The following is a 24,423-nucleotide window of genomic DNA, read 5'->3' as shown; positions in this document are numbered from 1 at the left end:
GCCACCCGCCCAAAAATCATCCTGTTCCTGCAATTAATCTGCAGGGGCATCCACATGTCAGGACCTGGGGGGGGGGGGTTAAATATGGCTGGCGGGACATGTTGTCATTACTGACCAAACACAAACAGATTTAGCAGTCGGTGGAGCTGAGCGACACTTCGCTGTCAGAGAGCAGAAGCCTCTCTGAAGGGACTTTTTTAAAGCGTTATTTAACCAGCAGAGGCTTTTCACTAAGCAGCATGCTGGTTCAGCCCCGCCTTGCTTCACATCCACACTGTTCTACACATTCACACTGGGAGCCGCCCAGTTCAAGAGTTAAACTGGTTTTGACCCCACGAACCTGCTGGTTTCATATTGGAGTTTGGTATCTAGAGAGCTTAGATTTTACTTTGCTCTCTGTTTTTATATGACTTTGATTGTATTGGGATTGAGATTTAAATGGGTTTGGCCCAAGAACCTGCTGGTTTTATATCAGACTGCTGCCTATTGGGGCGCACATTTTACTTTGTACTTTCTTTTTGTCTTTTTGTGTTGTAATTTGATTTTATACATTGTTTTGCCTTGCTCTCTTTTCTCTTTTTGTGACATTTTATGTTGTTTGCAGCTGTTATGATTGCCTTGATGCTGCTCTGTTGGCAGAGATTCTTGATCTCAGTGGGACTAACCTGGTTAAATAAAGGTTAAAGACATTTTAAAAAACTCCTGCTGATGTTCATTTGATCGATCCCAACAACTCTGACTCTTGCAACACTGCTTTTGTAAGATGTTGGAATTAAAAAGGCCCATCCAACATACAATAACTCGTTATGGTCTTATGTTTGCCTTTAAGTTTAAGTTTTACCTTAAGTTTTGTCAGTGATGTCACATACTGGGCGTGGCCACAGCGAGGCCCCGCCCCTTCGCCACCCCCAAGCAAACAACAAATGCTGCATTCCGTTGTACTCTGAACTCGGAGAAAAACGACTTCCAACACGGAAAAGTGCAAAGGAACGGTCGTTCAAATCGGAATGAGGTAGAGGAGGAAAGGAGGAGGCAGTGGCGGAGGTAGAGGAGGAAAGGAGGAGGTAGTGGAGGAAAGGATGAGGTAGAGGAGGAAAGGAGGAGGCAGTGGCGGAGGTAGAGGAGGAAAGGAGGAGGTAGTGGAGGAAAGGAGGAGGCAGTGGCGGAGGTAGAGGAGGAAAGGAGGAGGTAGTGGAGGAAAGGAGGAGGTAGTGAAGGAAAGGATGAGATAGAGGAGGAAAGGAGAGGAGGAGAGGAGGAGGTAGAGGAGGAAAGGAGGAGGTAGTGGAGGAAAGGAGGTGGTAAAGGAGGAAAGGAGGAGGCAGTGGAGGAAAGGAGGAGGTAGAGGAGGAAAGGAGGAGGTAGTGGAGGAAAGGAGGAGGCAGGGGCGGAAAGGTGGAGGTAGAGGAGGAAAGGATGAGGTAGAGGAGGAAAGGAGGAAGTAGTGGAGGAAAGGAGGAGGTAGAGGAGGAACGGAGGAGGTAGAGGAGGAAAGGATGAGGTAGAGGAGGAAAGGAGGAGGTAGAGGAGAAAAGGAGGAGAGGAGAGGAGGAGAGGAGGAGGTAGAGGAGGTCTATTGGTGTTCAGTAGGAATTGCAACATCAATAGAATTCTCTCCAACAGAAACGTCTAATGAAGAGCTGATATCTCACCAAGCTAAATGCTGGAATAATAAAACTGTGGAAAAAATCGGCAGAAATCTCAGCAGCTGGCAAAGTAATTGTCGAGTCATTTGTATCGATCAACAACTCTATCAACCCCCCGCAGTTTTATTATGCTCTGTTTGTGCTATGGGGCTGAAAAAAAATCTTATTAATCTATCATCAACAAAGTACGTAGCATGAATAAGAAGAACCAAGCTAAATGTTCCTGTGTTGCATCATGTCGGCTCACATCTGGGAGTTTGTGCATCAGATCAGTTCAGTTCAGTCAGACAGGAGGCAGCTGAGAGTCTGCGCTGACTCACCAAGAGGAATAATATCCACTGATATTCAATGTTCTTTAATGGAGGCAATGGTGCGCACTGATCCTCGGCAGAATATCGACAAGTGTAATGTGCAGGCAGGTGAAACCAATGAAACGTTAAACAGGCGCAATCTTCTCATTAGCTGGAAGAAAGAGGGGTGAGGAGAGTCAGGCTGCTGGGTGCTGTGGGATTTGTTGTGGTGCGGGAAGTCAGAAGCAGTCAGAGCCAGTTTACTTGTTGATGAAGGGATTTAGTGAACAGACACAGAGCCGACCAATATGTGTGATATGTTATATACGTTGAAGGCCAACATCGCAATCCATAATTTTGGGATTAAAGCTGCCGATAGCCGATATTTTGAGCCGATATCTTTAAGTCAAACGGCATTTTGAGAGCATCTTGCTTCCTTAATGTGATGTATTCCCTGTTGAAACAGGATGTAGGGGCGGGACATAACGCAGGGAGGGATCATTCAAAAGTGTAAACCAATGGGATATCAGGGAGAGAGAGGCAGTTTTATTAGATGGGATGGGCGGTTGGGACAGTTTATCCTGGGGTTTTCAGTGAGGGATTTGTTACTGTGTGCAAAATTCAATATGACATTATCATAACTTATCAAGCAAAAGCTCACTCAGTAAAAGAAACAAATTGAAGAAAAGGCTGGGAACATACATTTTTATTTTTTAACAAGAAAAGCACCAACAAGGAAGAGGGATGACACTGTAATTTACCTGGAAAGCCTCTTTCATTCAAAAACAATGAAAATCCGTAGTTCAAAAAACACAATTACTTTTGAATGTGTGCAAACATTTGCTTTGAGTCAGAATATAAATTGTACACAAACAAGTGTGAGTATCTGAAGTGTTTCCCCCCTACACACACACACACACACACACACACACTTGCTTTGAATTGTTTACCCATGAAAACACTCTTCCCATAAAAGTGATGAAGATGCGTTCGACATGAAAGGGAATAGATGATTGTATATTTCACAGCAAACACACACATAAGATGCAATCAGCCTGCCTTTCTCTCTGTATTTCTCTCTCTCTCTGCACACACACACACACACACACACACACTCACACACACACAACACACGCCTCTCCCAGCGCCCAGAGGTGGAGGTGAAAAGTACTGTCAAAAGCCTCAGTTTGCACTTCAAAGGGGCATGTGGGTGGAAGACAGATGCCTGCAGTGAGTGCAGCAGAGTAATGAAAGGAGCGACTGCTTGAGGTTAACTTCCAGTGAAACGTCCTCAGCTTCCCACAAAGACGTGATGAAGTGTGATGGCTGTTTAGCAACAAGCCGGCAGCCGGAGGACTCGGCCGGGCCGGGCGCTGAGCAGAACAATCCCACAGATATATGGTCAATATATGTTTTTTAACCTTTATTTATTGGCCCAGGGAGGGATGGATGGACTCAGATTCAAAGCAACGCTCTGCTTGACATTTATGCAGTGACACACGTTCCCACCTGGCAGCTGCCCAGGAAATTCTACTGTCAAATCTATTTAATTTATTGTTTATTTTAATTTATTGATTGTACATTTTAATACTTTAAATACAGTAATATTTTTTCTTGTGCTATTCTTGTCTTTAACTGCTTGAATATACTTATTGACTATTTGGCTATTGCTTGTGTCTGTATGTGATGTAGTACGGTACATGATGGTATGTAAAGCCCTTTGAGACTCGACTGTGATAAAGGGTTATATAAATAAACAAGACTGGACTAGATTAAAGAGAGATTTTGGTGTCGCTGTAAGTAAGTAAGTAAGTAAGTAAAGTTTATTTATATAGCACCTTTCACAGAGCAAAGTCACAAAGTGCTTCACAGGAGTAAAATAGTTAAAATAAGACCATCAAATAGTAAGAAACAATAAAACATAAAAACAAAAGACATAAAAACACACAGAAATACAGACACAAGAGGCTAGACAAAGGCCAGTCTGAACAGATGAGTCTTCAGCTGCTTTTTAAAAGTGTCAACAGAGACCGCAGATCTTAAGTCCAGTGGAAGAGCGTTCCATAGTTTAGGTGCCACAATCTCAAAGGCTCGATCACCTTTTGTTTTGAGCCTAGAGCGAGGGACAACCAGTAAGCCCTGGTCAGAAGACCTAAGTGACCTGTAACCCTAACCCTCCAATCTTGGTGATTTTCATGTTTTAACTTATTTGAAGTATTACATGCTCTGCTTTGGGTTGAGAAAACTCTACCGCCTTTTAAAAGCCTTTGAATAAACTCTACAATGCAAGGCTGTTTACGTTAGTTTTACTGTTTTCATTGCTTATTTTATATTCTATTTTTCCCCGCTGAATCTTATCACTTTTCTTGCTGCAACGACCAACTTTCCATACAGGGACCAGGAAACTTTAATCTTTTCTTCTCTTATTGAGCTGCTGGGGGTTCAGCTCCTTGCTCCAGGGCAAGGTGTTACTCATTTTCACAGCTGGTCTGAGGATTCGAAGTGACAACTCTCCGGTCACAAGCCTGTTTGCTACAATCTCCAGGCTACCACTCATTGAGAATACACTGAACTTTGTTATAAAATACCATTATTCCCTCTAAATGAGATGTGAGAGACATATTAAAGCAACAATCCTCAGCATGTTTAGCTTCTCTCTGTTGCTGACTGTTACAACACAACAGTGATTCAACCACACCCACTTCATGGAATTCTTTAAGTCTTTCACATTTCTATTCTAAGGTCTTTCCAGGAAAAAAAAACACTGGGAGTTGGGCGTTTCTTGAGGGCGAGGAGTGTGTTACTCATTCACTCCCCCCATCCAGATGTTCCCAGTTGGTCCAGGGATTCAAACCTTTCAGTCTCAAGGCAGCCAACCTCCAGACTGCCACCGTCCTGTCTCACTATAGGAATGTAGGGATGGATTCTGAGAGGCGTGATCAGATTTATGTTGGGACTTGACTGGGCAAACTGGAAGATCAGCTCGAGGCAATCAGTCACCTATAAAGTAATTTATAACGTCACTTTATTGTAGAGAAACCTTGCTTGACTGGTAGCTTTGTGCACATAAAAACTGACATGCGCAGACGGACCTTGTCAGGACAAAGTGATCATGTTGTTGTCTATAGAGGGCTTTCAGGTGATGTAACACCCCTCTGGCGGCCATATTGGATGACCGCATCTCTTGGTTGTGAACAGATACCCAGCTAGCAAAATTTGTTTCCCATAGCGTTCTGGTAACGTTAGTTGAAACAGCAACTTTTTCCCTTATTATTATTAGATAGCCTAACTGGGTTAGCCTTGTGTTAGCATTGGTGGCATGCTTGAACATTGAGTTAAATAGCCTAACTGGTAGGTAGATAGCCTTGGGACCTTGTGTTAGCATTAGCTTGGTGGCATGCTTGAACATTGGGTTAAATAGCCTAACTGGTAGGTAGATAGCCTTGGGACCTTGTGTTAGCATTAGCTTGGTGGCATGCTTGAACACTGGTGAGTTAGAACTTGTTTGGTAGTATGACATAGAGTATACATGAACTAGGTTTTTGGGAGAAATACTGATGTAGCCTTGTGTTAGCATTATTCCTGTAGCATTCTTGCACATTAGCATAGGCTTTTGTTAGAATGTGTTTGCACATTAGTTTGGATGGGGTCTCTGTGTAATCATGTGACTTAGTTAAACAATTAGAGTGGCTGGACAGCTGAGTAGTTCCTGGCATTCAGATGAACCCGCCAAGCTAGCAGGGCCAATGAGAGTTAGCTTAGCCTAAGCACATACAATGTGGATATCTGGAGTGCTGAGCTGGTCGAGCTTGGGGAAGTGTAAGGGGCAGGTGTAGTGTGTGCCTTTATAATATGCACTTCCCCTTTAAAATGGGGAAGTTCATGTTCTGGAAGTAGTGCTGCTGGCAACAAAGGTTAGCAAAGGTGGACTTGGGTCTGCTGAGACTGGGCAAAGAGGAGGGTGTTTCTGGGACGTGGGAATACACTGCTGAGCCTTCTTGAGGCGTCATGTGCCGAATTCAACATAACGAAGGAAGCTGCCCACCTGATAACCCCAGTGACTTGCTTACACTCACCCTCCCTGAAAGCTAGAGTAAATATGTTGCTGTCTAGATTTATGAATGTACAGCTTGATGTTTTCTATGGTACTCATTTACATGGTAGCACATCACTCTGTTAAACTGAATTGGGCCTTTGTGTGCATGCTCACCTTGGATTATGGCACTAAGGATAGATACACATATCCTGTGTATTAATAAAACTTGACTTCATATTTGGCAGTAACTTTAAGTAGCCACACTTCTACAACCTCTTCATACAGGTAAGGCAATGGTAAAAACTGAGAATAGAATTGATACTTCTCTTCCCATTCTCTGTCATTCAGCTGAGTTATCAGTATGAGTTTCCTGAGCAAAAACAGCATCAATACATTTTGTTTTAAAAAGTTCAGAAGACGTAGCTCTTTTCTTCACATCTCTTGCCCTATTGTGCTTATAGAAACAGTGAGGATCTGTGAGAAAACACACAGAAAGCCAAACCTTTAGGTAAAACATACAACTACCCTCCGACACACTCAGAAAACCCCCACGCATTCGAGAGAGAGAGAGAGAGAGAGAGAGAGAGAGAGAGAGAGAGAGAGAGAGAGAGAGAGAGAGAGAGAGAGAGAGAGAGACACATGCATATTGTAAACAAGAGCTAAACACACACTGCCTTCAAAACCGCTCCTCTTCCTGGAATAAAGCAAAGCCTGATAACTCCTCCCTCTTCTTCCTGGTCTCAAACACAGCCAGTTCCATTCTGTCCAGATATTTCCTGTTCTCTCCCCTTTCACAGATCTGCCAGTTTAAAGATGGGTGTAAACAACATGTTGTGAAGTGCAAGAGCTGACAAGCCCATTCACTGCAGATCAGCAAATGAACATGAAGACAAGGAACAGATTTTTGGTTTGGATCGGAGCACAACTTTTTGTGTGTTGAGAGAAAGTGAAACCTGACTCACTGTTACTGAGAAGTGAAATGGCGCAGCAAGGAATTCAGCTGGACGGATCAAAATTCTGCTGTTCGATCTGTCTGGATCTACTGAAGGATCCGGTGACTATTCCCTGTGGGCACAGCTACTGCATGAGCTGTATTAAAAGCTGCTGGGATGAAGAGGATCAGAAGAAAATCCACAGCTGCCCCCAGTGCAGACAGACCTTCACACCAAGGCCTGTCCTGGGGAAAAATACCATGTTAGCAGAGTTACTGGAGGACCTGAAGAAGACAGGACTCCAAGCTGCTCCTCCTGATCGCTGCTATGCCGGACCTGGAGATGTGGCCTGTGATGTCTGCACTGGGAGAAAGCTGAAAGCCCTCAAGTCCTGTCTGGTGTGTCCGGCCTCTTACTGTGAGCAGCACCTCCAGCCTCACTATGATGAACCTCCATTAAAGAAACACAAGCTGGTCGAAGCCACCGTGAAGCTTCAGGAGAACATCTGCTCTCGTCATGACGAGGTGATGAAGATTTTCTGCCGTACTGATCAGCAGTGTATCTGTTATCTCTGCTCCATGGATGAACATAAAGGCCACGACACAGTCTCAGCTGCAGCAGAAAGGACTGAGAGGCAGAAAGAGCTCGGGGTGAGTCGGCAAAAACACCAGAAGAGAATCCAGGACAGAGAGAAAGACGTGAAGGTGCTTCAACATGAGGTGGAGGCTATCAATCTCTCTGCTGATAAAGCAGTGGAGGACAGTGAGAAGATCTTCACTGAGCTGGTCCGTCTCATTGAGAAAAGAAGCTCTGATGTGAAGGAGCAGATCAGATCCCGGCAGAAAGCGGAAGCGAGTCGGGCCGAAGAACTTCAGGAGAAGCTGAAGCAGGAGATCGCTGAGCTGAGGAGGAAAGACGCTGAGCTGGAGCAGCTCTCACACACAGAGGATCACACCCATTTTCTACACAATTACCCCTCGCTGTCACGTCTCAGTGAATCTACAGACTCACCCGGCACCAATATCCATCCTCTGCGCTACTTTGAGGATGTGACTGCAGCTGTGTCAGAGGCCAGAGATAAACTACAGGGCATTCTTACAAAGGATCAACAATGGAAAGTGACTGACGTGGATGTTTTACTGTCACATCCAGAACCCAAGACCAGAGCTGAATTCTTACAATATTCACGTCAAATCACACTGGATCCAAACACAGCACACACATATCTGTCATTATCTGAGGGGAACAGAAGAGCAACACGTGTGACAGAAGAACAGTTATATTCTAGTCACCCAGACAGATTCACTGAAAGGCGTCAGGTCCTGAGTAGAGAGGGTCTGACTGGACGTTGTTACTGGGAGGTGAAGTCGAGTGGGAGGGGAGTTTCAATAGCAGTCGCATATAAGGACATTAGCAGAAGAGGGAATGGATGTGGATTTGGATGCAATGTCAAGTCTTGGGCATTAGATTATTACAACAATAGTTATCAATTCATACATAAAGATATCACAACTCCCATCCCAGGCCCTCGGTCCTCCAGAGTAGGAGTGTACCTGGATCACAGAGCAGGTATTCTGTCCTTCTACCGCGTCTCTAAAACCATGACTCTCCTCCACAGAGTCCAGACCACATTCACTCAGCCTCTCTATGCTGGATTTTGGTTTTGTTGTCCTGGAGACACTGTTGAGTTGTGTAAGCTGAAGCAGACAGGAGTTATTAAAGCAGCAATGTGAGAGATTCTGTTTTTTAATTGTAAGTCACAACAAGCATTACCTAACGTCAGTAGAGTGTTTTTCATGTAATTTGGTATACCTGTTGTTAAGTTTAAAGTCTTTGTGTATTTAATGTAAACATTACTTATTACGTAGTTAATGTCAGAATATGTATAAGTAATACATGCGAAGAGTATATCAGGTAGACCAAATTACATGAATAACACAATATTCACATTAGGTAATGCTTGTTGTGACTTACTCACTTTACTTAATACCAGGATATGTAATAGGCTACATGAAGAGGCCCAGTTGCAGCACGGCAGTTTAACACCAGGTCCGTTACTGTTCCGTCCACGGTGTGCCCGTTCTGTTGTGCGTATCTAGGATTTTACCAATGGGTATGTGAACACAGTTATCTAGTTTTGCTTACTGCTCCATAAACAACTCAAGTTGTACTGTGAGGAACATTAATCAGTCCCTCCAGGAAATTGCAATTTTGCGATCGCAATAATTAACGCAAATTCAAGAAATCTCCGCAACATTTGCGAGAGCTTGCAGTTTTGCAAAATTGCCGCAACTTTTCCGCATGAAATGGCCAAATCAACAGACCGCTTGCGATTTTGGTCACATTTCGTGTTGTGTAAGTTACGTCATCGCAGCGCGCAATCAGGTGGAAGATGAACAAAGCTCACCTGCCAACAAATGACTGCCATAGACCGTGCAAAACAAAACTAAATGAGTGCTGCAAGTATCGAGGTGAGTGCAAAATTCAAGCTCTTGGAAGAGTTAATAGCTTAAACGGAGAGTTGGAGAGAATAGGGGGAGGCTGTGTGTGTGTGTGTGTGTTAAAGAGAGAGTGAGAGTGTGAGAGAGAGAGAAAAAGTCACTTTTTTTTTTCTTTGCTTGCAATTTTTCCCCAATTCCCACAATTTTACCGCAAAATGAGCACATAAAACCTCACAAATTGTATCGCAATTTTTGAGAAAAGCCGCTGCAAAATCAAGCATTTCAGGCCGCAATAATCACAAAAATCCTGGTGGGACTGATTAATGTACCATACAGGGTACTTATGTCATTTTTTTTTTAAAGTGTAGGAGTACTGTCGCCAAATAGAAGGCTTCTCAGCGGCTATCCGTGGATAACCTCATCTCCAACATTTATTTAAGTGACATTGTTTCATGTATCCTCTATTTTTTTAACTGACATGGTGATAAATGACTACAATAAGCAATATCTTGGCAGTTATATACATTTATATGGCTAAAATACAGAACAGACGGATGTGTAGTCCGTCAGAAATAGAAGCCATGCGTATCTCCAGAGTTGCGGCTCCGTCAGCAGACCCATCAACGGGCTGCATGCAGCAGGTTGCACTGAAGTTAATGGCTGTGTATCTGATCCGACCCAAACGGAAGGAACAGAAACGCAACCGGTGTAGCTGAGCCGTCAGGGTTTCAATTTAGACAATATATTATCATTAACAATCATGTATAACAACATTAACGCAGTTGTTCATCTGCATTTGACATTAACTGTAATGTTGTTATGTTGAATTCATTCATCACTGTTGTGTGGTCTATATAGTTCTTTTTTTTTCTTTTTTTTAACCTTTATTTAACCAGGCAAGTCATTAAGAACAAATTCTTGTTCTTATCTTTGTTGCATATTTGTATTTTTGCTGTAATATTTTCTGCTTCTGTTCCACTGCATGGGCAGCACTAGAAGTCTTCCCTTTATTAATGTAGCTGAAGTTGTTAATGTGTTGATTTTGTTCCTGGCACTTTGTAAATCAACAGGGAGAGCATTCATGCATTTCTAAATGTACAATTGGTTAGACATGGTTAATTTCTTTGTTGTTTTTGACTGAGAACTATTCATTTCATAAATCCATCTGCTTGATTTTCTGTTTAGATGTCAGCTTGTTAGCTAGCTAACCAGCTAACCATCACTGTCTTGTTGTTGATTAGCAGTGCTGATTAGCACACTATAGTGTGCTGCACATAAAACAGAGCTGCTACTAGTAGCTATAGCTACTAGTAGCAGCTCTGTTTTATGTGCAGCACACTGTATTTGCCTTGTGTATGAAATGTGCTATATAAATAAAGTTTGCCTTGCCTTGCCTTTAGGAAGTGAAAGGGTATTTTCACTGTCTTTTCATTTCTGTATTTTTAACCTGAACTTATTGTTTTTATGTTGATAGAATTCATATATTTCCTTTTTGCAGGAGCAGCGCTCATACAGTGTAGGCTATTGGTGCTCATCTGTGCATTCCATAACTTACTTAAGATTTTTTTTATATATTCACCAAGTCTTAGGGAAGTGTTATTCTGCTGACACATGGCTCTCTCCAGTACCTCAGAATGGGAATAAATGTCCAAAAAATCGTATGTACAGAGAATGAAATGCTGAAACTATTTCCCTCTACAGAAGAATTGACCCTTGCAATTTGCAAGTATTGCAGTATTAAATAATGTGCTTTCAATATGTTTTAGATTAATTGTGCAGCCCATCCTATCTGCTATAACACTTTACCTGAAACACAAAAATTGTAGGCTAACAAAGAACCACAACGACGACTATTTTGATGGCGCAACAACTGGATAAATTACTTGTTAAACCAGGATCACTTCAACCTGAGTACAATAAATATGTAGGAATTTGTTTCCTAATGGTTCGACTTGGCTGTCTGTGCTGTTTTTGACTGATAATTTCATCACTAATGTGATTTTGTTTAGATAATGTCAGCTTGTTAGCTAGCTAACCATAGTATCTGGTCAGCTAACATCACTGTCTTGTTGTTAACACATCTGATTAGCACACTAGCTAACGTATCTAGTAGCAGCTAGCGTTAGCATGTTCACATTAACATCAGTGTGTTTGCTGGCTAGTTAGCTAGCTAACAGTTTGTTCAGGTTAACTGAGCTGACTCTTCTCAAGCTACAACTCAGAGTGTTTTGGAGTAGAGACTAGGGCTAAAGACAAGACAGTTTACTGTGTCACAGTAACCTACATTTGGAAACAAATCCACCTTATCAGACTATAGTCTGTAACAGTATAGCCTATAGATAGCCTATATGTTCTAAGTAAAAGTGAATATATTAACTTTTACTTAGAACGTTACTGAATGGATCTACAGCCACACCACAACAAGCTTTTTCTTTTTCGCGCCTGGCTATTTAGACATTGTTTGACTACAGCCAATTCTCCAATCCTCCATGATGGAGACACACCTGGTTGATAGGAGATGGTGTGACACACAATGGCAAAGCCTTAACACAATATATAGGAATAGATCTAAAAAAAAAAATATTTTGTGATCAAGAATCTCTTTTTCAATGGATTTCTGACAAAAACAGCAGCAAGGCAAACATAAAAATTGCAGACCAACAACAGAATGCATGAAGTTACAATCCAAATTATACAAGAGGGAACTAAGTAAAATTTTCTATAGCTTATAAGCACCCCAAAAAGCACTAGTCCAATATTGAATATATTTTGAATATTTAAATCTTGACTAAACAGTTAAAAGAAAGACTGCTCCTCATTGAATCCGCCATAAGATCCTTCATTAAACTTCTACTCTTTCAGTTCTTTCAGCTGTAAATCTTTTGCAGTGAGTTCCATGTACCACTGCTTTCTACTGATCTGGTGAAACCTGCCTTTAACGGCTGATATAAAATATGTATGACACAGAAGAGAAATGTTCTGCACTCTGTTCAGGCTGTTATTTCATTTGTCTCAGATGTGAAAGGTGTCGCTGCACAGGAGCAGCTGCCTCGCCTCTGTCGGTCCCGTCTTTCACTGGAGGGATAAGAATAGCATCGTTTAGATCAAGGTGAGATGGGAGATTTGGAAAAACGAAGGCAGAGAACGAGTACCTGTAACAAAGAGATCAATGTTTCTGCAAGGAGAAAAGTTTTAGAAACAGTGTAATGGTTGCTGAGTCTGAAATAGAAGGTGATTGAAGATGCAGTAAAGTGCAGTGGATGTCAGTCTGGATCCTACACTTTCTTTAACTATGAATTTGCACAACCTGCACTGTCTTTAAAAGTTACTTTTCCTGCACTTATGTCCTGTTATGATTGTTATTGGCTTGTTTTTGTCTCTATTGTCTATAACTAAAAGTATAAAAAAACACCCCAAGTTGTAGTCTTTGGATAATAAGATTTGAAATGTTATGTTATGTTATGTTATGCTAAACAAGCATACTTTTATGTCTATGATTCTGCGAAGGTATGAGTATTTTTCTCATGATGTGGACTCTATTTCTCATGTCCATCGTAAAGGTGCTATGTGTAGCATTTTTAATCATCAATATATCACTGTCAAATTAATTGTGATACCTTGGTATAATTACCGTAATCAAATGAGAGCATGGTGGAGATGATTGGTCGCTTCTATCTCACATATTGTTAGTTCTAGTATTTCTCCAAATTAAGACTACATTTCCCATAAACCCCCCCAATCAGCAATCCAGCAGATTTACTTCCAAATCCGACCAGGTGGAGAAACAATGGAGAATGCAAGAGTAGAGGCTGACAGGCTTCTCACTGATGGTCTCATTTGTTTACGATAATATATTAAAGTCTTAAAATTAATGGTAGTCTTAAAATTAATTAATTAATGTCTGTAGCAGAATTTTCTAACTATCAAACTCTTTGACAAGGCTTTCTGACAGCCGAACAGGGCAATCAGTTCCACAACAGGGGATGAGATGAGGGTAGGAATATGCAATCAATGCTTTAATTATGCTCTTGCGCTATTTATGCTGTTTTGCAAAAAACTATGACTTGTACCAACAAATTAAATTTGCAGCAAAATGATTAAAACATCATCTGAAACATGGAGTTCCAGCCTTGTACTGTAAATTGCTTCTGCAGTAACTCTGCTGGATTTAGCTGGATGGATATGTTGCAGATTGATTGATTACAGATTTATTGTAGAATTGATCAATGCTACACTGGTTGTCTATGGGAAGAGCTGAACCTGAACTGATTCTAACGAGGCACTGATCAGATTACACAGAAGTATGCATGATTATGTTTTATTTTTATTAGTAGTAGTAGTAATAGTAGTAGTAGTGGTAATGGTTGAAGCAGTAGTAATGGTAGTAGTAACAGTAGTAATAGCAGCAGCAGTAGTGGGCTAGTAGTAGTAGTAGTAGTAGAAGCAGGACACAGACTATTTGTAATATTTTAGGATGTTTTTGTATTTTTTCTTTAATGGAAATGGTCAAATTTAAAGCAGCTTCCATCTAAAAACTATCAGTGTCAGTATCGGCCTTCAGAACCTGCTGCAGTCTCCTCCAGCTCCCAGAGCGTCTGGCAGCGTGACGAGCCGCTGGGTCCGCTGGGTCCGCTGGGTCTGCAGGGCGAGCGGCGAGCGGCGAGCGGCGAGCGGCGAGCGGCGAGCGCTACGTTACAGCAGGTGAGACGAGACGAGACGAGACGAGAGGCAGCAGTCCCACAGCGCAGGAGCAACCTCCGTCTGATCAATGTGCCTCTGAGCCGAGGGAAACTCTGAAAAGAATGAGTCATTCAGAGAGGGAGGGAGGGGGAGAGAGAGGACGAGGAAAGAGAAGGGAGTGGTGGGATGGATTCCATGTGTTTTAATCACTTCTCTGTGTTGTGAAATTTGTATTTGGCTGGAGTTCCAAAAATATCACATACTTTGTATCAAGATGCTTTTGGAAGCCATTGTTTTATTCAGAATATTCAAATTACTATACTTTCTAGAACAGATCAGATTTCTATAAATTAGTTTTTAGATAGATAGATAGATAGATAGATAGATAGATAGATAGATCATTAACAGAAAAAATCCTCAACTCTTTTTGGGTTCACTCTATTTCTTTCTCCACAGTCAGAGTGGATTTCCTACAGTAACCATGTTTCCCACCTTAGGGGGCAGAGTTGAGCTGCTGTCCTGCTGGGTCCAACACACACACACACACACACACACACACACACACACACACACACACACACACACACTGAGCTACATCACACACAGAGCCACATCACACAGACCTATCAGAAGTCTGAACTGTGTTAGGATTAGATGGAAAGTAGGGCATGATGGGCAGGTTTTTAGCTCAGACTGGAGAGAAGAAGGAGGGAACCTGCACACTGCTGAACATCAGAAAGACAAAAAAATCGGCAGAAAAGTGTTTAGATAGACCATCCAACTCCTTTATCATCACAGAGGAGAGGGGAATCCTGTTTTACACCAGATGGGACCTTTAAATTTAAGATAATGCATTCAGATTCCAGTAAACGCAGTGAGAACTTTAGTCTGGAACAAACTGAAAAGTGGACAGTGTTACAGTGTTTTGTGTTGTACAGCAGATTCATCTTATTTTGTCTTCCATTGAGGATCACAATGGAAATAAAGAAATGTTTAGTAACACTGTCTTGTGCCATCATCTGGGATCAAATATGAACTGATTTATATTTGCATAATTTTCAATCCTATTTTTCTTTCTCAGTCAGTATGGACTGTACGATGTTAGCTGTTTACGTCTCTGCAAGCCTAATTCTTATCCATTTGTTGTGCTTGATAAATAAAGTGATTTTTATTCTGACCTCATGACATCTTGTTTAGTGTGGATTTCTAGCAGATTTCACTGTGATGGAGCACAGAGTAAAACTTTAATGAGCTGCACCTCCTTCAGTTTGATGTTCTTTGTACAGATCCGACACATTCAGCAGCATCTCTTAATTCACAGTTTCTCAGCTCTCCAGTCTTATCTGTAGTTTTTTTCTCATGAAATATTAAACATCTACATTTTACATGTTAGTCATTCAGGCTGTGGCTGTTATTCTGAAAGACTTACAATGAGTGTAAGAGTAGAATAAACTTCAGTTCCTTGATCAACAACAACTAACATTACAAGCACCAATAAAAACTCAACATGGGGATTATTAAAGCAGTGATTCTCAACCTTTTTCATATCAAGGACCCCTAATTTAGTCCACATTAGGGCCACGAATCCCCATTTGATGAGATTTTGTCTCTCAGACCCAATCTGAGAATATTTTTTATTGTTGGATATGATTTTGTCTAAAATTCCAACACTACCTGTAGAGAGATAACAGTGAAACTACAGTATGACCAAAATAGTAATTCTTTACATTCTCTAAAAGTTTAACAATTCATCAATTTGCCTGGGACCCCCTGGAACCCCCTCAAGGACCCCTGGTGGTCCCTGGACCCCACGTTGAGAACCACTGTATTAAAGGACTGTTAGGCTGCGATCAGACCTAAAGCTGGTTTTATTTTGGTCTGAACCATAGAAGAAAAGTCGATTTTGTTGCATTTTTGGTTCATTTAGGTTCACACTGACCAATTAAAAGAGAACCAGAGCTTGTAAACAAAAGTCACATGACTCACAAGTAGCTTGTTTATTGGACAGAGTTTTGGAAACCAAGTCAAAACAAATCTGATCTGAATCCTGTAACTTTATCTCAGCATGATGGACTTGTCTTGTCTCTTCTTCTCTGGTGTTCATACCAGTTAAGAACACACGAAGAAGTAGCTGAATATGAGCATCAGTGCTGGCTATCAGACGTCAACATCCGTCTCCTTCTACCCATAATCCCTTGCGTCTTGGGGTGGTTTCCTGTAGTTGGTTGGATTAACAAACCGCACCGCAGTTCTCTTGTTAGAGGACTGAGACTCTCGGTGCCGTTATTCGGTGCCACCAGAGTTCAAAGGTCATCTGGACAAACGAACTGAACTGAAGGAGGAAACGCTGCAGCCTTTAAGTCACGGTGTTCCCTCACTACCGACGTCTCTATCGTCTGTTTCAGTCTGAAAACAAAAGTCAAACAGGAACACTGGAGACAGGGTCGTGTCGTAACGCTCCTCCCGGCATCGGCCCGTTCGATTCGTTGACATTCTGGGAGCGCGGCGGACATTTTGACAGACCGTCGATTCCATGGATTCTCCCCCGGCTGCTTTCTAAAGACGCCTCATCAGGGAGGACCGCGCTCTCCGCTCCGCTGACACGGCTCCGCAGGATTTTCAGATATTCGGCCCACATTTTGGAGTTGGGTGGGTGGGTGGGTGTGTGTGTGTGTGGGGGGGGAATCAATGTTTTATTTTTTTTTGCTGTTGAATTCTTTGTCACTGCAGACGTTCCTCATTTGCGTCGCCGGCTGCAGCTCAGGCTGAGGAGGGCTTTGATTTCTCTTCCCTGAGCTAGTTGACATTTATTTCACAAACACTTGACATTTGGAAATGGGCTCCCTATGCGATCGGTATGTGTGTGTGTGTGTGTGTGTGTGTGTGTGTGTGGACTTGTACAGCACAGCCCCCCCCCACCCTTCTGTGCCATTAGCAGCCATTGTACATAGCAGCTGGATTTGTCGACCGTCTGGTGGCTTTCAATTAGGCTGCAAAAAAAAGTCGGTCTTAGTTCAGCTGGAAAGAGACGATGAAAGCAAAGTGTCGCCTTCTGTCTGCCAATAAATCAATATAATCTGATCAGTTTTCACCCAGAGTGTAACACCCGTTGCAGACTTTTTTTGCCCTGCAATTTTGATGATTTTGTGTGTGTGTGTCAGTACAAGACTGCAGTTCATCCTTCACTCATGCAGCCAAACCATCATTTGTTTTGTTCCTGCAGCAGCACTTCAGACAGCTTTGAAATGAAAGCGGTTGTTTATGTGAAAGCAAAACTCACTAACGAATATAGTTTCATCATTCTGTCAGCCGAGGACTTGAAGTCACCGACGATACATCACAACGTCCCGCCGTGTCTGACCTGGTGCCAGCAGTCATTCTGCAAGAACAGCTGTCACAGTAAATGTCTTATTGTGGAATGAAAGTGTGAAAGTTCAGCGTCAAGAGTATGCAGCAGTAAATAAAAAGGTGACAAATGAATTATATTTTCATTTATGTTTTTTCCTGAAAAGACCCTATCCTCATAAAACTTACTCTGATAGTTTTCAATTAGGCTGCAAAAAAAAAAGAAAGAAAGAGTCTGTCTCAGTTCAGCCGGAAATACGATGAAAGCAAACCGTCTGATCGGGTCGCCTTCTGTCTGCCAATAAATCAATATATTCTGAGTTTCATAAAGATCATAAAGCTTCATAAAGATTTATGTCATCCTAAAAACGGCTGGTAAACTCTATTCTGCAAATAAAAAGGTGGTAGACTGAGTTTAGGTTGGTCTACCTGTCTCTCAGTTCCTCTGCTGCTGCTGCCAGGCCCGGCGTCAGGGGCGGGCCAGACCGGGACAGGCCCGGCGTCAGGGGCGGGCCAGACCAGGCCAGGGGTCAGGGGCGGGCCAGACCGGGACAGGCCCGGCGTCAGGGGCGGGCCAGACCGGGACAGGCCCGGCGTCAGGGGCGGCCCAGACCGGGCCAGGGGTCAGGGGCGGGCCAGACCGGGACAGGCCCGGCGTCAGGGGCGGGCCAGACCAGGCCAGGGGTCAGGGGCGGGCCAGACCGGGACAGGCCCGGCGTCAGGGGCGGGCCAGACCGGGACAGGCCCGGCGTCAGGGGCGGCCCAGACCGGGCCAGGGGTCAGGGGCGGGCCAGACCGGGCCAGGGGTCAGGGGCGGGCCAGACCGGGACAGGCCCGGCGTCAGGGGCGGGCCAGACCGGGCCAGGGGTCAGGGGCGGGCCAGACCGGGACAGGCCCGGCGTCAAGGGCGGGCCAGACCTGGACAGGCCCGGCGTCAGGTGCGGGCCACACCAGGACAGGCCCGGCGTTAGGGGCGGGCCAAACCAGGACAGGCCCGGCGTCAGGAGCGGGCCAGACCGGGACAGGCCCGGCCAATGTACGTCTTTGCCTGCCCCAAAATAAAATGTGTTTTATTTAAAATCTTGCAGGAGTGATTTTTTAATGCTATGAAATGATATTTAAATGCTAAGTCCAATCCAAAAATAATTATATCGTTAAACTAAATCAAATACAAGTCATACAGGCTATTTGTGTGAGTTAGGTAAACTGTGTTGAGTGATACCGCCACTGCCCGGCCACAGCTAAAAGTTTGTGAGTACTAGTAGCCTTCAGCCTGTAATTTAAACTTTTTTTATTCAAAATGGACATCAGGAATTGGTTAGCAAAAAAGAATAAGACTAAATCAAGCAGTGCTGCAGCTTTATTAGGATCAACAAGGAGCGGCATGGAGAGGGAGCAGATTATTTCCATGTTCATTTTGAGTCCCCCCCCCACATGTAAATCAAATGCTCCCTCTATTGATTTGCCCTGTGAGTGCTGCAGTTTGTTTTATATATCATGTGTACGTGTCCTAAAAAAAATGAATTGTTGACATTTGCTGATGATGAGATAATGATGTATACTGGAAATAGACAGTGAGTTACAGAGTTATTAGTTAGTTTAAGTCAGGTGGGCAGGTGAAGACGATGTTGTCCTGTCTGCGCTCCTGGACACAGACAGAGGCTGTTAGAGGAAATTAACAGTCGGTGAGGTGTTACCATGTTAACACGCGTGTTGTCATTTACACTCAGCCTCAAACACACCGAGCCACTCGTCTCCACTGACTCAGGGAAACCCGCCTGAGCTCGGCATTCGTAGGGTTTTTATTCCAAAATCCTAGACACTAGAAACCATTTTGAGGAAAAAATCTGTTACCTGAAATCCACTGGTGAATTTTTTTTTTTTTAAATATAGATGATTCGAACCTTGAAAATGAGGGAAAAAGTGGAATAGTGAAAATTTGTGGGAAATAGTCCTTAAATAGGTACAAACTTAAAATGTTTATCCATCATAAGTTTTATTTTCATGTCACTGTTTTCAAACGGTGGATTCCTCATCTTTGCTTTTACAGACAATTTTCAACCAGATTTACATGTTAGATTAACATGTTTTGGGCATTTTAGATCAGTGGTTCTCAACGTGGGGTCCCGGGGACCACTAGGGGGTCCTTGAGGGGGTTCCAGGGGGTCCCCAGCAAATGAGGATGAATTGTTAAACTTGCCTATTACTTCATTTACAAGAAGTTAGAACAATGTTATCTCTCTACCTGCAATACAGATAGTCCTGGAATTCTGGACAAAATCATATCTAACAATAAAAATATTCTCAGATTTGGGTCCAAGAGACAAAATCTCATCAAACTGTGGCTCTAATGTGGACTAAATTAGGGTCCTTGATATGAAAAAGGTTGAGATTCACTGTTTTAGATGACTCCATTATCCAGACTGACTCACAAGGAGTGAGCAGGTAGAAGTTCAGCGTCTTGCTCAAAGACACTTCAGCAGGATACATACCTGTTGATCCTCACACTGATGTCAGAACAGAGAGGATGTGCAGATTAGACATCGAACCAAGAGAATAAGCAGCGTTTCCCTCTCAGGGAGACAGAAATATTCAGCGGCTGTTGGCAGGCAGCGGCGTGTTTCTCACTGCGGCTTCTGTTCAGTCGCACAAGTCGCTCAAAGTGGTTTTTGTTTTTCCGTTTCAAAACTTTTTCCATTTCAAAAGTGCACCAGCGCTGTCTAGGTTCCCAGGTGGAGGGGTGGTGGAGGGGTGGAGGGGTGGAGGGGGGGTTGGAAAGCATTATTGGAGTGAGTGAAACTACGCTGACTTTCAGAGCTCCACCTGTTAACACCAAAGTGCTCTGAATCACTGAGCAAAAATATTTAATTCATGCGTTAAACGTTAAATTTTACTTAGATGAGGGGTTCTTTAGGCGTTCTGTCTTCATTTCAGGGTGTTATCTGGCGGTTGCTACTGTCAAATGATATATAAATAACTGTTAAATGTTAAGAATTACCCACAAGTAGCAGGACGGCCTGTGTGTGTCTATAGTAGATCGCAGCATATTAACAATACGCTAGTGAAGATCTTCCCTGTTAGATGAAGACAAGAGGAGTTGTATATATGTCCATTTTGTAAAAGCAGAAAAAGCATAATCCTCATGTTCACCATTCAGTATCTCTACAGTTTAGTGGATCCAGTGTCATTTTGTCAACCAAGGACTGAAGTTCCCTGCTACCCATTGATTTTGTTCCATCAATCATTTTCTAAGAGAAGATGTCACTGCTCATCAAATGTTGTACGTGTCAATTTGCATCTAAACTCTTCATTAAAAGCACAACGCTGTTTTCAGGTGCCGCTTTCCTGAGGCAGCCGGTCACATCACACCCGTTTACCGCAGTTATCCGGCAGCAGCTCTGCACCTCTGCTCCGTTTCAACATGTAAATCATGCAAATCGTGTTTCTTTATAAGCTAGCGGCTCGTCTGGAGCGCCTCGTTAAACTGCAGGCGGAGCAGAACGGGCTCTTCCACCGCAGGAGAAGCGCCGCGGCTCTTCAAGTTCCGCGGCCCGCTCTCGGCCCGCTCTCGGCCCGCTCTCGGCCCGCTCTCGGCCCGCTCTCGGCCCGCTCTCGGCCCGCTCTCGAAAGCTGAGGTGAGTTCGTGAAATTGCATTTGAAGTGACACTTACGTTAACAATATCAGACATTTTGATATGAGATGGTGATGGGGGAGAAGGGCAGAAACTGGATGCTGGAAAACTCTGGAAGAGGACGCACTGAGAATGTACAATGACACTCAGCAGAAGAAATAGAAAACAGCCTGTATTATGGATAAAGACAAAATCCCATTCCTAAAGTTTGCAAACAGTGATTATATTCAAATAGATAACAGATGCAGTGCAATCTAAAAAGCACTCATTCATATCCAAATGCTTGCTTGTATGAAAATATAATAATATTCCTAAAGTGCAGAGAGCAGAGTGGTCAAAAGGAAGCAAATTCAACCATTAGGCAAATATTTTTGCCTTTGCATAATGGTTTCTTTGTGGCACACACATTATTAAACATTAAACACTAGTAACACACACATTAGACTGTTATATCATACTGTAAATAAACTTTAGTCCACAGTAAGCCGTCATTTCTGCTCAAATTGTGGGATGTGGGATGTTTTTCCTTTACCTGTTTTATTTCTTTGGCCAAACATTCCTAATGAAATGAAATTAATTCTGCATCATTTAAAAGATGTGATGCCTACTCAAAATGATTGCTGGCATGAAAGCACAACTCACTTGTTGTTAATGTTCCTGAAATTATTGAAATTATAATAACATTTTGTGAAATGAGCACAAACTGAAACACAGATTTTGTTGAAACACATTAAGTGAACATTATGTTCCTCCCTCCAGGAGAGGATTTGTTGACAGCACCACACCACCGTGTTCTCCCACTCCACGTGTGGAAAGTTAAAGCTAAAGGTTCAGTTTAGGCAAGTAGATCAACTTTGGTTAAGGTCAAATTAAATGGGAAAAACTTATGCTAATAATCAAAACTTTCCTCCCAGTAGAAAACTCGTCCATCCCCCCCCCTCATTTGAGAGACCAGGCTCAGTATTTAGAGCCTTTTACTTGCAAATAACATTTCAGAGGATGTAATCGCGTATTTTAACATAAAGCAAGGAACAATTTTCCACAACGGATGGCATTTTGGAAAGAAACACTAACACTCACTGCTATTACAGGCCTCCTCCTCCCCTAGTCCCCACTGTGAGGAATGTCTATATTTCTCTTCTTGGCATAACTGATATAGGAGCGTATAAGCAGGAGCCGCTGGCCCCCGCAGTATGGCTGCATGATTACATAATCAGTTTGATATCATAAACGCGTCCCAGTCACAAGAATCCCCCCGGGGGGCAAAACAAGCCGTCGTCCTCTGCCTCCGACACGACCGCATCAACCGCCCAGGAGCTCAAACCTGGAAGTGCTTCCCGTTTTTTTTTTTTTTTTTTTTTTGTCCCCGGCCTTGTTGCACGCGAGCCTCGGGCCCGAAAAGCTCCGATATCCGACACGGGGGAGAGAAGTGAATCCTCGGCTGCGGGAAAATGGCACGTCGAATCAGGTCAGAGGAAAAGATGAAGCTGGGAGCTCAAGGGGGGAAAAGCGAGCGGATATTTGTTTCTATATGTTGATATTGGCATTCAGAGTGTGTGGCTGAGCACCAGCGTCTGCGGATGAAAGCGGGTGTGTGTTGGTGTGTGTTGGTGTGTTGGTGTGTGTTGGTGTGTGTTGGCTGTCCACCGGCTGCCTGCGGCTCTGTTCCCTGTGTGAAGGGAAGCGGCTTCACAGCAGCAGATAGCGGCTCTTTGGCTCAGGATTGCTTTCGGTGCTGTCGTTATATAACTTCTTTAAAAGTCAGAATCAGAACTATTAATCGTCCAGTGTGATAACAGTACAGGAATTTGTCTTGGTGACGTTGGGAACATTTACACGCACACTAATAAAACACCGCTAACCTGATTAAAGGACAAGTTTGGCGATTTTGGATCTGTATAACTCCTCTCTTCATCCCTGTAGTTCTTGGACCCACAGACAGTATTGGCTCCAGAGTCAGCTGTCAGTTGCTGCTACAATGAGTCCAAACTGTTTGTCAAAATATCTCCAAAAAAAATTAGTCTGTGAAAACGATACGGAGAGCGACCGACGTATTTCTCTCCAAAGCAGCGGCACCGCACCGTTTCCACTCAGCAGATCGTCTTCTACCGAACTCTACCGTTTACAATCTGACCAAAACTGAGTCATGTTTCCTCTAAAGTCCCTGTGGAGCCACAAATGTTTTTTTTTTTGGAGATATTTTGACAGTTTGGACTCACTGTTAGCAGCAAGAGGCAGCAGAGCTCGCTGTTTCAACCGACTGCTGACTCTGGAGCCAATACTGTCTGTGGGTCCAAGAACTACAGGGATGAAGAGACTCATTATATATATAGGAACAAAATCCCCGAATTTATCCTTTAAAGCAATAATAATAATAATAATAATAATAATAAACTTTATTTGTATAGCACCTTTCATACAAGAAATGCAGCTCAAAGTGCTTTACAACAGAGAAATGACATGCACCGAGTGCTTCACATAAAACTTGATAATGATAGTGAGAATAAGATAAAGAGGAGAATAGAATACATAAAATGCATCTTCACATGAAAATAGACATAGAATGAGCACAACATAAGATGGAAAATAAAACCCACTGAATAACAATAGTAAAAATATGAGGAATGCATAACATAAGATGGAAAATAAAATCCACTGTAAAATAATAATAAAAATAAAGTTAAAAAGTACATAAGATGCATAAAATCAAGTAAAATATAAATATACAGTACAATACCCCATCTATCAGTCTTCAGAGACATGTTGCTGCCTTAAACCCTGTTGGGACAGGATCGGCCTCACAGAGGGGGGCGGGGCAGTGTGGTCATGTGACCGCAGCATGTCTGTAACATCAGTCCCGTCTGAATCTTCCATGTCAGCCATTTTTACGGACTGTGTGTGCGTCTTCCGGCCTGTTTTACTTCCTGTTGAATGTCCAGTAAAAATAACCTGAGGTAAAACTAGTCCGGTCTGAACTGACGCCTCTGAGGTTGTTGGATGTTGCATCATTTCCTTTGGGAAAGCTGGTTGTGGATCAGCTGCTCAAACTGCTCTTGAAAGCAGCGTTCGCCCCAAACTGAGATCAGACCAAAGTTTCGACTCTCCACTTTTCTTCACTCTCAGCTGGCCGTGTTGTTGTTGTTCGAACATGTTAGTTACACACTGAAAGTTACGTATGACGCATTGTACATTTTTTGTGTGATGATAAACTGATACACAGATCTTTTCATTTATCCATTAAGCAGTCCCTCCAGGATTTCGCGGAGTTTTTTTGTGATTATTGCGGCCAAAAATGCTTGATTTTGCTGCGGCTTTTCTCAAAAATTGCGATATAATTTGCGAGGTTTTATGTGCTCTTTTTGCGGTAAAATTGCGGGAATTGGGAAAAATTGCAAGCGAAGGAAATTTTCTCTCTCTCTCT

The 24,423-nt window shown here is 42.9% G+C and overlaps 1 protein-coding gene across 1 annotated transcript; it reads left to right on the top strand.

Moving 5' to 3' along the window:
- Positions 1–6,951: 6,951 nt before the first annotated feature.
- LOC139914865 (E3 ubiquitin/ISG15 ligase TRIM25-like) lies at positions 6,952–8,296 on the top strand. Its single transcript, XM_071903286.2, has 2 exons — positions 6,952–7,868; positions 8,083–8,296. Exons 1-2 carry the CDS (start codon positions 6,952–6,954, stop codon positions 8,168–8,170), a joined length of 1,005 nt encoding a protein of 334 aa, XP_071759387.2. The 3' UTR covers positions 8,171–8,296.
- The last annotated feature ends 16,127 nt before the right edge of the window (positions 8,297–24,423 follow it).

The sequence above is a fragment of the Centroberyx gerrardi genome, chromosome 13 (assembly GCF_048128805.1).
Source record: "Centroberyx gerrardi isolate f3 chromosome 13, fCenGer3.hap1.cur.20231027, whole genome shotgun sequence".
Taxonomy (NCBI): Eukaryota; Metazoa; Chordata; class Actinopteri; order Beryciformes; family Berycidae; genus Centroberyx; species Centroberyx gerrardi.
Note: the sequence above shows the minus strand (reverse complement) of the source record. Positions and strands in the feature narration are given on the sequence as shown.

What these genes read in the sequence shown, in the direction of transcription:
- LOC139914865 (XM_071903286.2), top strand. Translation starts at nt 6,952, where the DNA reads ATGGCGCAGCAAGGAATTCAGCTGGACGGATCAAAATTCTGCTGTTCG. An exon ending in GAGGATCACACCCATTTTCT is followed by an intron (nt 7,869 to 8,082) that starts ACACAATTACCC and finishes GCTGAATTCTTA; the next exon opens with CAATATTCACGTCAAATCAC.